Source organism: Heterocephalus glaber, unplaced genomic scaffold, assembly GCF_053883595.1.
Source record: "Heterocephalus glaber isolate CG9 unplaced genomic scaffold, H.glaber_assembly_v1.0 deba00001141, whole genome shotgun sequence".
NCBI classification, from domain to species: domain Eukaryota; kingdom Metazoa; phylum Chordata; class Mammalia; order Rodentia; family Bathyergidae; genus Heterocephalus; species Heterocephalus glaber.
This window is the reverse complement of record NW_028258201.1, coordinates 2,611,426-2,623,471: the sequence shown is the minus strand read 5'-3', so window position 1 is coordinate 2,623,471 and position 12,046 is coordinate 2,611,426. Positions and strand designations below refer to the sequence as shown.

The window sequence follows — 12,046 nt, the reverse complement described above, 5'->3', positions numbered from 1 at the left end:
GCTAAATCCCCAGCCCTAGTTTTCTATTTCTTAGTAAAATTTCCTGGTTGAAAAATTCCGTGTTGGGCCGGGGATTTAGCTCAGTGGTTCCGCCATCTGCCTAGCAAGCGCAGTGACCCAAGTTCGATCCCCGGTACCAGAAAAAGAAAAAGAAAAATTCCGTGTCATCTCTGCTGCAAGAGTGATGACAGGAATTGTGCTGCTTCTTGTGTGGGCAGGAGAGTTGCTTCGAGTGTGAGTTGCGTGGGCTGCATCCACCTGAAGGGACAGCAGCCGGGACGGGAATGAGCACCTTTGAGGGAAAGTATGGGTTCGTGATAACAGCCACGGTGAGGGTCTCTTCCCTTGGCCAGCCTTGGATGCTTGCAGGCTCATCAGTAACATTTTTATAGTTTTTTTGTCCCCTTGCCAAGTGTGTGTTGTGAGGGCTTCAGGGAAATGAACAAGAAGACAGACGGACAAATGACCAAGAACGGAAGGAAAGAGTCAAGGGAGTGGCCATTGGTCGTTACCAGCAGATACCTTTCCTCTTTGTGAAATGAAAGGAAACTGATTTGGACAGGAATGAATGAAGAATGGGCTTAGTGATGACTTTGGTGTTGTGGTGTTTGGATTCTGAGCATGTTCACTGTGTTCTTCTATGTTTTTAATCCTCCCTTCTGGCCTCTGTAACTTTAGGTGCTGCTGGTGAGCAGTAGTCGCCACCCAGACCGATGGATTGTCCCTGGAGGAGGCATGGAGCCTGAGGAGGAGCCGGGGGTGGCAGCCGTCCGTGAGGTGTGTGAGGAGGTACGTGCCGAGAAAGCTGTCCTGTTGCACGCTTCTCCAGTTTATCCCTGCTCACCCAGTGAGCACGAAGACAGCGTTTCATGCTTTCTGTGAGCCTTCTTGGTGCAAGTGTGATTGAGTTCTGACATGGGAGTGCTTAGCGGGCTCTCCGTGCAGGAAGAGGGTCACAGTGGTGGCCGTGTGTGAGGCACCTCATGGTCCTTTGTGGCTTCCCAGGGACCTCTTGCAGCATGGCCTGCTACCTGTAGAGAGGGTCAGTTATCCACCCTAGGAAATAAGAGGAGCTGACTGGGTCAGTATGAGTGGCTCATTCTAATTAACCTTGGGAAGAGGAAGAGGCCCTTCTTTTCCTGTGCTTCCTGACTTCTCACATTAGAAGAGGCTAAAGGGTAGTTGTGTTACCCAGGCTGGTAATGGTGCAGCTTGGGAAATAACAGTGTCTTCTTATTTCGTTTAGTCACATGACATCCAGGGTATGTGTATGGAGCTCCTGGGCCTTGCATGTGTATCTTACCAGATACTCTGTAGAGTAAACAGAAGTCAAGTTGTGGACCCTTAGTTCCTTATTTCAAGAGTTCAGGGGAAGACTGACAAATAGATTGCAATTTAAAAACCAGGGGGAAGGAACTCGTGTTTCTCCATAGCCTGTTGGTACAATACTATGCTCCACTCCACTCACATTGGCACATTTAGGACTTGTAACTTGGTGGTGTACGTTTTGTTGTCCCTGTGTACTGGCCCTAGCACCCATAGGTAGTTACTTTTTTATAGGTAGTATTTTTAAAATCCATTTAAGATTGATTCTTGGGACATACAAAATGGCACCAAGGGCCGGGGATTTAGCTCAGTGGTTTCACTGCCTGCTGTGCAAGCATAAGGACCTGAGTTCGATCACCGGTACCAAAAAAATAAAATAAAATAAAATAAAAAATGGCACCTAGAACAAATCCAAATTCTGTATTTCTTTGGGTCAGCTCTTGCTGAAGTCCCCTTAGACTAACCCTACTATGGAACACCTGAGGACTCTCTCTTTGCTCTGGACTCTCATCTTACCTGTACCTAGTGTCCATAACTAGACATAATGTCTGCAGGCACAAGTCATTTCCTACACAAAACTTTCTCTTCTGGGCCCCGTGCACACCTCGGAGAGTGGAAAGCACAGTGGCTGGGACAGTGGTGCAGGTGCTGAAGAAATGCCCAAAGCACAAATTCAGAGTAGCAGAAGTGATGCGTGGGCAGAGGATGTGGACGGCCTTTTAGTGGGCCGTGAGGAGGCTGCCGGGTAGAACCACCCAGCACCAAGAGGGGCAGAATGAAGAGGTCCTTGCCTGGGAATCCTTGTGGTAGAGGCGAAGACCTAGGGCCTCGGGCCTGCTCTAATCTCTGTAATACAAAAGCCATTTGGGGCCGGGGATTTAGCTCAGTGGTTTCGCTGCCTGCTGCACAAGCGCAAGGACCCGAGTTCCATGCCCAGTACCAAAAAAAAAAAAAAAGAAGCCATTTCTGCTATGATTTTACTTCTTATTCCTATATTTAATTCTAAATATTTCCAAGATTAAAGATACTTACCGTAACTCTAGAGAAAGTGATCCCGTTAACTGAGACTGGGACCTTGGACAGCCAGTAGCACACCCGGCCCTGGCACCAGGCGCAGCCAGGCCTCTGCGCCCCCAGTGGGCAAGAGTGGGTGTGGGGCGAGCAGTGTGGCGCCATGCACTGGAGGCTCTGTTAGTTGTCACTGTGCCAGACACCTTAGTGCCCTCTGTGTCCCTTGCTGCCTTACACAGCTGCTTCCCCTCCACAGGGAGAAGCTTACTGTCTGGGCTCATGGCTTGGGGTTTGCCCCAGGGCTTTGGGCCTGTGGTGAGAGCACCCACAGCTTCAGACGCTCTCCAAGAGGTGGGGAAGGGACCGGGCCCCCACTGGGCCTCGCCTCTTAAAGCTTCCGCCACCCCTGGGCACTGAGCTGGGGACCAAGCCTGGACACATGGGGATTGGGGGAGTTTATGATCCTGGCTGCAGCAATGGCTTCCTCTCCGAAGTCTCTAGTTCTTTCCAGCGAGTTTGTCTTGCTGCATGTCTGCGTTGTAGTCCACCGTCCAAGCAGCATGCTGATTTGGTTGGTGCTGGTCATATACTTCAAATCGAGCACCAGCCAATTCAGCCTCCTTGTTGCTAACACATAGCAGGTGTTTAATGCAGTAGATAAAGCTGTGGATCTGACCAGTAGGGTAGCCACAAAAGTAAGCTGAGGGGCCGGGGATTTAGCTCAGTGGTTCTGCCACCTGCCTCACAAGTGCAAAGTCCTGAGTTCGATCCCCTGTACAAAAAAAAAAAAGTGAGCTGAGACAGGCACTTAGGGCTATCAGGAGTGGACGTGATCCTCAGGTCCTTGTTAAGTGAGAAGAATGTGACAGTGTCCCGGCAGCTGCCTAGCCCGGCTTACAGAACTGGACGCCTGGGTCACAGTGTGTGTGCAGGCTCCCGTCACCGTGGACGGGCATCTGTGGGTGACAGTGGGCATGCAGCAGAGCTCACTGAGCTGTCACATAGCAGCGCTCTTCCGTAGGGCAAGGCCTGTGCTCTTCCTCTCTACTCGACCTCCTCTCCTGTGTTTTCTCTGCCTTGTGCTTCACTACCTGGCTGCTGACTGTTTCGTAGTCAGCTTCCCTAGAGAGGGCCTGATGGGTTTGCCTAGTTACAGCCTCCTGTAGGAGGTCCCTGTGTCCCTGTGAGCAGAGTGGCCAGCTGGCTTCTGCTCCTTCTCTACATGGCCACCTTCCCCTGCATCAGTTGCTGTTTCTCGCTCTCTTGCTGTGCTGCTCAGACCGGTGAGGTCATCGCTATAAAAACAGGCAACCTGTGAAGAAATGCCAGCAGCAGTTTTACCCGGAGTCTTGTAAATGGATAGTTGCAACACGTTCCTGAGTGATCGAAGCAGGATGGAACAGAGTTTATGATGTGAAACCATTTGGTGGGGAAGAAATGTATTGTTGGATGCAGTGGTACAAAAATATCTCAGCTACTCAGGAGGCTGAAGCAGGAAGATGGCAAACTTGAGGCCAGCCTAGGCAATGTAGGGAGACCCTATCTCAAAATTTAAAAACTTTTGGGCCGGGGATTTAGCTCAGTGGTTCCACCACCTGCTTCGAAAGCCAAGGTTCTGAGTTCAATCCCTGGTACCAAAAAAAAAATAAAAAATAAAAAAAAATTTTTTTTTTTTGCTACCAGGGATTGAACTCAGGTCCTTCTGCTTGCGAGGCAGGCAGCAGAACCACTGAGCTAAATCCCCAGCCCAATTTAAAAATTTTTAAAAAGGGCTGAGGGTGTAACTCAGTGGTAAAGCACCCCTGGGTTCAATCCCCAATACAGAAAAGGAAGGAGGGTCTTCAAGGGGTCTTGGAGGACATGAATTATGGTTATGCATTGTATAGACAGCAGAATAGATAATAATGCTTGTACACTTCTGTGTCAGGCTGTCCTAAAGCACTTTGTATGTGTTCGTTGTCTCATTGATCCTCTAAGACCCGATGAGATAGTAACTCTTACTGCCCACATTTTATAGGTGTGAAAAACTATGGCTCTGTGAGATCAAATGAAACAAATTGATGCACTTAAGATGCAGCCTGATGCACTTAAGACTCACATTCAAATTTGAATTCAGGACCTCCTGTTTCAACACTCAGGTTTCCAATGCTGTGCTTCCTGAAAGGGTGTCTGCCAGTGTTCACAATGGTTATCTCTGGATTAGCTCATAGGTTATCATGTTCTGTGCTTTGAACATATATTACTACTGGAGAAATTTTCTATTGAACATGAATGGAACGAGATTATTAGGCAGCTGATCGTAGCATGATCCCACTCAGCTGCCAATAAACTCGGCTGTTCTAAAGCTTTGTTCAGCATGGCTTTGTAAATTGAGCATATGAACGAGGTGTGGTGGTGCACGCCTATAGTCCTAGGCTGATGCAGGAGGATCTCAAGTTCAAGGCCAGCCTGGGCAGTTTAGTGGCTCAGTGAGACCCTATCTCAAATTTAAAAAATTTTTTTCTGGTACTGGTACTCGAACTCAGGACCTTGTACTTGCCAGGCAAGTGCAGTGCCACTGAGCTAAATCCCCAGCCCCCCCAAATTTAAAAAAATTTTTAAAAGAATTGGAGATGCTGCTCAGTGCAAAGGCCTGGGGTTCAGTGTCCAGTACTTGAAAAAAAAAATAGCATACTGGCTGAGTTTCATAAACATAGATTAGCACTTGAAATATTAGCAACACCATTTAAAAGAAAGGGCTAAAATATTCTCCCTTTGGAAAATTGTAGCTCTCTATAATCAAAATCCTACTGTGGTAATTGCTCATGGGGTTGAAGGGACCAGACTTTGTCCTAGGGCAGCATAGGTGTGTGAGCCAGTCCCCGTGGTAAGAAAGCAAAGCACCTCCTTGTATGGTCTTGAGAGCTCTTCCTTTGTGCTAGTGCAGCAGGAAAGATGAAGCCACAGCTGACAGGGAGAAAGAGAGAAGCTGGGTCTAACACTGTCCTGCCTTCTGTTCCAGTCACATTTCCACTCCTCTTGCCTGTTATGTTCCTTCCCGTGTTCTCACAAAGATAGAGGACGCCCAGAAACAAATTGAGTAACCGGATGCATGCATCTGTGTGCAGTCCCTGCTTAACCTGCAGTCCCTGCAGCTGTGTGGACCCAGGTGTGGCACCTGTGATCCGGCATCTGGGGTGCAAGGTGGGGAGCACTGCAAGTCCGAACCTTGGTGAGACCCTGTAGCAAATGAAATCTCCAAAGGGCTGGAGACAGAGCTGGGAGTAGAGCCCTTTCCTGGCCTATGCCAGTCCTGGATTCTGTCTCCACTGCCACAAGAGTAGAAGCAGCACTGCACGCATCCGAGCACCTGCGGCTCCCACACCTGCGTCCTGGCCCCTCTGCTCTCCCCACTGGCAGCTCCGCTGTGCACACACACCGAGTGGGGCATGGCTTCGGTTGTGATGTCTCTAGCTACCCTCCCTCCTGTCCTTCATACACTGTCATACATGAAGTAAAGTTGACAGCACACTGAACGGGATCACTTTCAGCAGGAAAAGTGTCCTCAATGTGGTATCTTTGGCATTCCTTTCTGTGGGCACCTTGGGCTAATCTGTTCCCCTCCGAGTCTGTCAAGAGTCTATTATAGGCCGGGGATTTAGCTCAGTGGTTCCGCCGCCTGCCTCAAAAGGGTAAGGTCCTGAGTTCGATCTCCAGTACCAAAAAAAAAGAGTCTATTATAGTCCTTCTCGGTCCATTTGCATTTTCAGATGAGAACATACACGATGCCAGTGGGGCACAGTGCCACATGCCTGGAATCCCTACACTTTGGGAGGCTGAGGCAGGAGGATCACAAGTTCAGTTCCCTCCTGGACATGGTAGCAAGACCCTGTCTCAAAATAAAAATTTAAAAGTGGTTGGGGCTGTAGCTAAGTGGTAGAGCGTTCCTGGATCCCATCCCCAGTAACATACACAGGCACGCCAGATGCCATAATGAACTTTATTTTAAAATCTCTACCTTCTGAGCCCGAGTGCTCTCCCATGCGTTCCCTGTTCCTACAAAGAGTGGTTGTGCTGTTTTTACAGTACCAGGGCCTGGAGGGCCCCAGATGGTGTCTAAGATTGTCTCTAACAGGAAAGCAGGATTGCATGCATCTTGTTATACAAGAACAGAATATTTAAAGTCTGTGACTGCTTGGTGGTAATTAAAGAAATTCTTTTGTTACCACCTCTCCCTGCACTTGCTGCCTTCTTTTTTTTTTTAAAAAGATTCTTTTTTGAAATAGGGGAACGGCTGCGAGTCTGGGGCAAGCCTGAGCTACACAGTGAGACCCTGCCTCAGCCTCCTAGTCCTGGGATTACAGGCGTGTGCCACTGTGGCCAGCCCTGCTGCCTTTTAGCTCATAAATATTCAGCTTTATTTGAAATGGGGAAAAAGTAAAGCTTCGGTATGATTGTATTATATTTTCATCTTTACGTTATTACTCATCCCGAGCAGTTGTAAATAGAGGCAGGTGAGGTATCACAGACTTTATCAGGGGAATAATGTGATATTTTAAAACCTAGGACTAGCTGGGCACAGTGGTGCACACCTGCAATCCCAGCACTCTGGGAGGATAAGGCAGGGTTATAAACTCAAGCCCAGTGTAGGCAGCTTAGTAAGGCCCTGTCAGTAAAAACGGGCTGGAGATGGAGCTCAGTGCAAAGGACCTGAGTTCAATTCCCAGTACCAAAGAAGCAAGGAAGGAGCTGGCCATGGTGGTACACACCTGTAATCCAAGCATTTGAGAGGCTGAGGCAGGAGGATCGCTGTGAGTTTGAGCCCAGCCTGGGCTACATGGTGAGTTCAAGGCCACCCTGAACTCCCTCAAATAGAAGGAAAGAGAAGGGCCAGGGATTTAGCTCAGTGGTGCTGCCACCTGACTCCCAAGTGCAAGGTCCTGAGTTCGATCGCTGATACCAAAAAAAAAAGGAAAGAGAGATGAAGGATTATACATACATAAAATAAAATATTATACATACATAAACCTATAACTTTAACCAGGAAATGTGTGTGTATGGAAATATGTGTACATAATATATATATGTGTGTATATATATAAAGTTTAGTAGCAAAACTTTAAAATATGAACACTGTAAAATAGACTTTCCCCCCTTGGCAGTACTGAGTATTAAACCCAGGGCCTTTACACTGAACTACATCCTCTACCCTTTTTTATTTTGAGAAGGGGTCTTGCTAAGTTGCCCAGGCCCGGTTCCAACTTGTTTTGTTTGTTTGTTTGTTTTTGGTACCGGAGATCGAACTCAGGACCCTGCGGTTGCAAGGCAGGTGGAGGAATCACTGAGCCAAACCCCCGGCCCCAGGTTCCAACTTGTGATCCTCCTGCTTCAGCCCCTGTAGGGTGCTGGGGTTACAAGCACGCACCACCATGCCCATCTAGAATTTTTCTATATATTTGACAATTTTAAGAATAAGATGTTGGAAAGAAAATAGCCATGAATATTAATTATATGCAAACTATACTCAAAACCTTGAGCTGGAAACTGAAGTAGAGTGACACACAGTGGGGGCCCCTTTCCCTGGGTCGCTGGGTGTGATGGGTGACTGTTGGTCAGGCTCCCGCTGTGGGTTCCGTGGATTGGAACTGTGTCCCCACAGTGCACTGTCGGGACAGCTTTACTGTTACTGACAAGAGACCCATCTTTAACTCCTTTGGTCCCAGCATTGTATAGGAATCATCACCATGCGTTACCACCTCCCCATGATGAGTGTAATCATTATATACTACAAACATGCACTAATAAAATGTTTAAAAATTAAAAACATTAAAACAAAATGCATTGGGACTGGGTATGTAGCTCAGCAGCACAGTGCCTGCCTGGCAAGTGCAAGGTCCTGAGTTCAGTTCCTGGTCCCCCCCCCCAAAAAAAGCATCATAGAGCTAAATGTTAAACATAAAAGTAGAAATAAAAATTTTAAGTTAAAAAAAAATTAAGTTAACATAGACAAAAAGAAGACTGATCTTAAGTTCAAACAAAGCCAGCCTGGCAATTTAGGGAGATCCTGTCTCACAAAACAGAAAGGGCCAGGCTGTCGCTGGCCAGAGTGCTTGCCCAGCGTGCAGCAGGCCTACTTTCACCCCAGTGCCACCAGCACACATGTGTCGGTTCTGTCTCATCACGCTCAGTGTGTTACATGTGGTGATCTTATTCTGATAATTTGCTCTTCTTAAAGGATTTAGTGCGAAATACTCCTCACTCACCTCACATGGCCATTTGTGTGAGGAAGTAACTTTGCCCTGCCTCCCCAGGGAAGCAGATACACAGAAGTTATTGCCAAGAATAAAGATGCTGGGCTGGGGATTTAGCTCACTGGCACCATGCCTGCCTCGCAAGCAGAAGGACCTGAGTTCGATCCCCGGTACCAAAAAAAAAAAAGAATACAGACACTTATTCTTAGGATGAAGAAAGTTGTGGACACACTGTGTAAGGTGAAGGGGGAACACAGAGGCCTCAAGGGAGGGTCCCCGGCGTGACTGTGCCACTCAGCCCTCGGGCGGATCCGGATCGCCTGTTTCTAGCAGCTGAGACCACAGCACGGCTCTGCCTGGGCCCTGCTGATGTGGCCGAGGTGTGAGGAGCGGCCGGCTGCTCCCAGCCCTGGGGGGAGGCCTCTCACTGCACACGTCAGGACCTGAGCTCTGTTACTGGTTTTCGGTGTATACAGGGATTGAATTTGGGGTCCTTGGTGATAAGTGACAAGACAGCTACTTACAAGAGGAAGTATTGGCACCAGCAAGAAGGTGTACTTAGCTTTTCTTTGTAAACTTGGATTTTGACCAATGTTAGGTTTTGTGGCTCTTTCTTTCTTCTTCTTTTTTTTTTTTTTTTGGTACCGGGTATCGAACTCAGGACCTTGCGAGGCAGGCTGAATCCCCGGGCCTGTTGTGGGTCCTTCTTTGCCCATTTTGTAGGCTGTTTTCAGAGAGTAACAAAATGAGTTAGAAAACGCCCCAAGAACTGGGTGGGGGTTACGGTGTTGCTTCTGTGTGGGTCTGAGGCCTGTATTTTCCTTCATTGTGTTTGTCAGGAACATACTCTATGCTGAACTCCATACGCACAGATAAACATTCTTTTCTTTCTGTATTTGCAAAATGATTACTTAAATCCAAGTGGTTCTCAACCTTATTGTACCTACACCTTCTTTCCATAATAAATATGTTCTAATACATTTTTCTGTGTTAACATTCATAAACTAGAGAAGCATTTAAAGAATTAAAGCCAGGCTTCCTGCCAGCATAAATGTGCAGCAGGACGTGAAAACTCCTGTAGAAGCATCTTGGTGAGGCTGCATCTTGGTGAGGCCGTCCTTCTCGTTGTGGGACATCAGCAAATCCGGCTGTTCCTAGCACATGCCAGGTGCTCCTCCTCCCCGTCCTCATCTGAAAGCCAGAAACACACAGGCCAGGCGCACCTGGAGGCAGTCATGCAGCAAGCTCTGCTGTTTGGGCAGATTTAAGGTGTTCGTCTTGTCCCCCCATCCTGGTTGCCTAGTCACTCATGCTTAATCGGTGACTGTTGATCAGGCCCTGCTGTGGGCTCTAGGGTTGGAGCTGCAGCAGTCGGAGGGGAGAGGGCCGTGGAGGCTCAGTCTGGTGGGGGGTTCACAGCGGGGGCCTCAGGCCTGGTTCCAGGGTCAGTGTGGTGCTGTAGGTGACCTGCACACCCATGGGACCTATTAGGAAGGACAGCGTGATTGTTCTTGCCTGGCCTTTCACATCACTGGGCAGGAAGTAGTAAGTGAAACAATGCATATTCCACCTCACTGGTCAGCTGACAAATGCAAATTAAAACAAGCTGTTATCTTATCTGTTGTGTTATCCAAGATTTAAAAACATTCTGGCCAGGGCCAGGGATTTAGCTCAGTGGTTTCGCTGCCTGCTGCTCAAGCACAAGGACCCAAGTTCAATCCCTGGTACCAAAAAAAAAAAAGTAGAAATGGAAAAACATTCTAGCCAGGTGGGATGGCACAGGTCTGTAATCCCAGCACTCAGGAGGGTGAGGCAGGAGGAATGGGAGTTCAAGGCCAGCTTTGGCTGTATAGCAAGCTCAGCCTGAACTATATAGTTTATTTTCAAAAAAACAAAAACAAAAGCCTGGTGGGGTGGTGCATGACTCTTATCTCAGCACTTTGGGAGACTGAGGCAAGACAACTGCAAGTTCAAGTCCCACCTGGGCAACTTAGCAAGATCTTCTATCAAAAAAAAGTAAAGAGGGGGCCGGGGATTTAGCTCAGTGGTTTCGCCACCTGCTACGCAAGCTCAAGGACCTGAGTTCGATCCCCAGTCCCCCAAAAATGTAAAGGGGCCTCAGTGATAGAGCACCAAAAAACAAACCAACCTAATTGTATCAGCGATATTGGAGGTGGCATATATTAAGAACCTAAGATGTGTATTGTGTCTTTGGCCCTGTGCACCAGCCATTGCAAATGCTTTCTGTTTCAAGCTTTATCATGTATCTAGTGTATTACAGTGGTTCCTTCCTGCTAGGAAGTCAGCCCTGTCTCTGCTGCCTGGGACCCCTGGGGTTTTCAGCTAAGTCACTGCACTTTATGGAAGCAGCCATGACTTTCTAGCCTGATGTAAAAGTGGTTTTCCACACCCCATGATAATGTAAGTTTCAGGTAGTTTCCCTGTATACAGAGTGTGTGTGTGTGTGTGTGTGTGTGTGTGTGTGTGTGTGTGTATGTATATGTATAGCTTTTGAGATAGGGTCTTACGTAGTTCAAGCAGGCTTTGAACTGTGTGTAGCCCAGGCTGGTCTCAAATTTAAAACACTCCTTCCGGGCCGGGGACTTAGCTCAGTGGTTCCACCGCCTGCCTCACAAGCTAAGGACCTGAGTTCGATCCCCGGTACCAAAAAAAACCCCAAAAAGGCAGTCCTGCTGCTTCAGCCTCCCAAGTGCTGGGACCACCACACCCAGCTCTACAGTATTTATATTTAGTGTGGACATTTTAAAAACAGAAAAGTAAAAAGAATAAAATTTAAGTTTTTCATACCACTAATAACATTCTGGTATATTGATTTCCTTGTGTGGCTCTGGTGTCATTTTCTACCACCCAGCCTTTTGCAGTCCTTCTAGCTCTTCTGTCCCAGAAGGGTCAGTCTCTCTGACACTGACATGGCTACTCTGGCTGTGTCTTCTGGCTTCCTTGCCCCTCCGTTCTGCCTCACCCTGGCATCTTCCCCTGCAGGCATCTGCTCTTTGTGGATGCAGAGAAGTGTGTACTGGACATTTGTCACCACCTCATTGGTGAGAGCAAAAGTTAGCACGATGGAAGTGCTCATCTCGGGCGGGGGTGTATCAGTCACAGCACGTTCCTGTTACCTGTTATCGTCTAGGGACTTCAGCATGACACAGGAAAGCTGCCTGTTCTACCATGGAGAGTCCTCCAGGTAGAGTTAGTGGAGATGGCAAGTGTGGTCCCTGTTGTGTAAAAGAAAATGTGCTAAGACATCCGCCTGCTCGCGGGTCTGTAAGTGTATGGGATGGCGTCTGAGAGGAGCCACTCAGCTGCTCAGTGTGGCTGGTGGGAGGGAGATGAGACTGAGAGGAAGTCCACGAAAACTTGTGCTTTATTAAATTCTTCATTTTTTTTGGTTTTTAACAACCCCGGAGTTTGGGCAGAAGTGGGAATTCAATAAAACAGTTGTAAAAATAAATACTTAA

The 12,046-nt window shown here is 47.9% G+C and overlaps 1 protein-coding gene across 2 annotated transcripts in view; it reads left to right on the top strand.

The window, feature by feature from the left end:
- The window catches only part of Nudt3 (nudix hydrolase 3), a 128,749-nt gene that overhangs the window by 56,854 nt on the left and 59,849 nt on the right, over positions 1–12,046 (top strand). For both annotated transcript variants that reach the window (XM_087210494.1, XM_004846754.4), the window contains exon 2: positions 679–789. In XM_087210494.1, the coding sequence (XP_087066620.1) occupies positions 679–789 (111 nt within the window). The remainder of the gene's footprint in view (positions 1–678; positions 790–12,046) is intronic.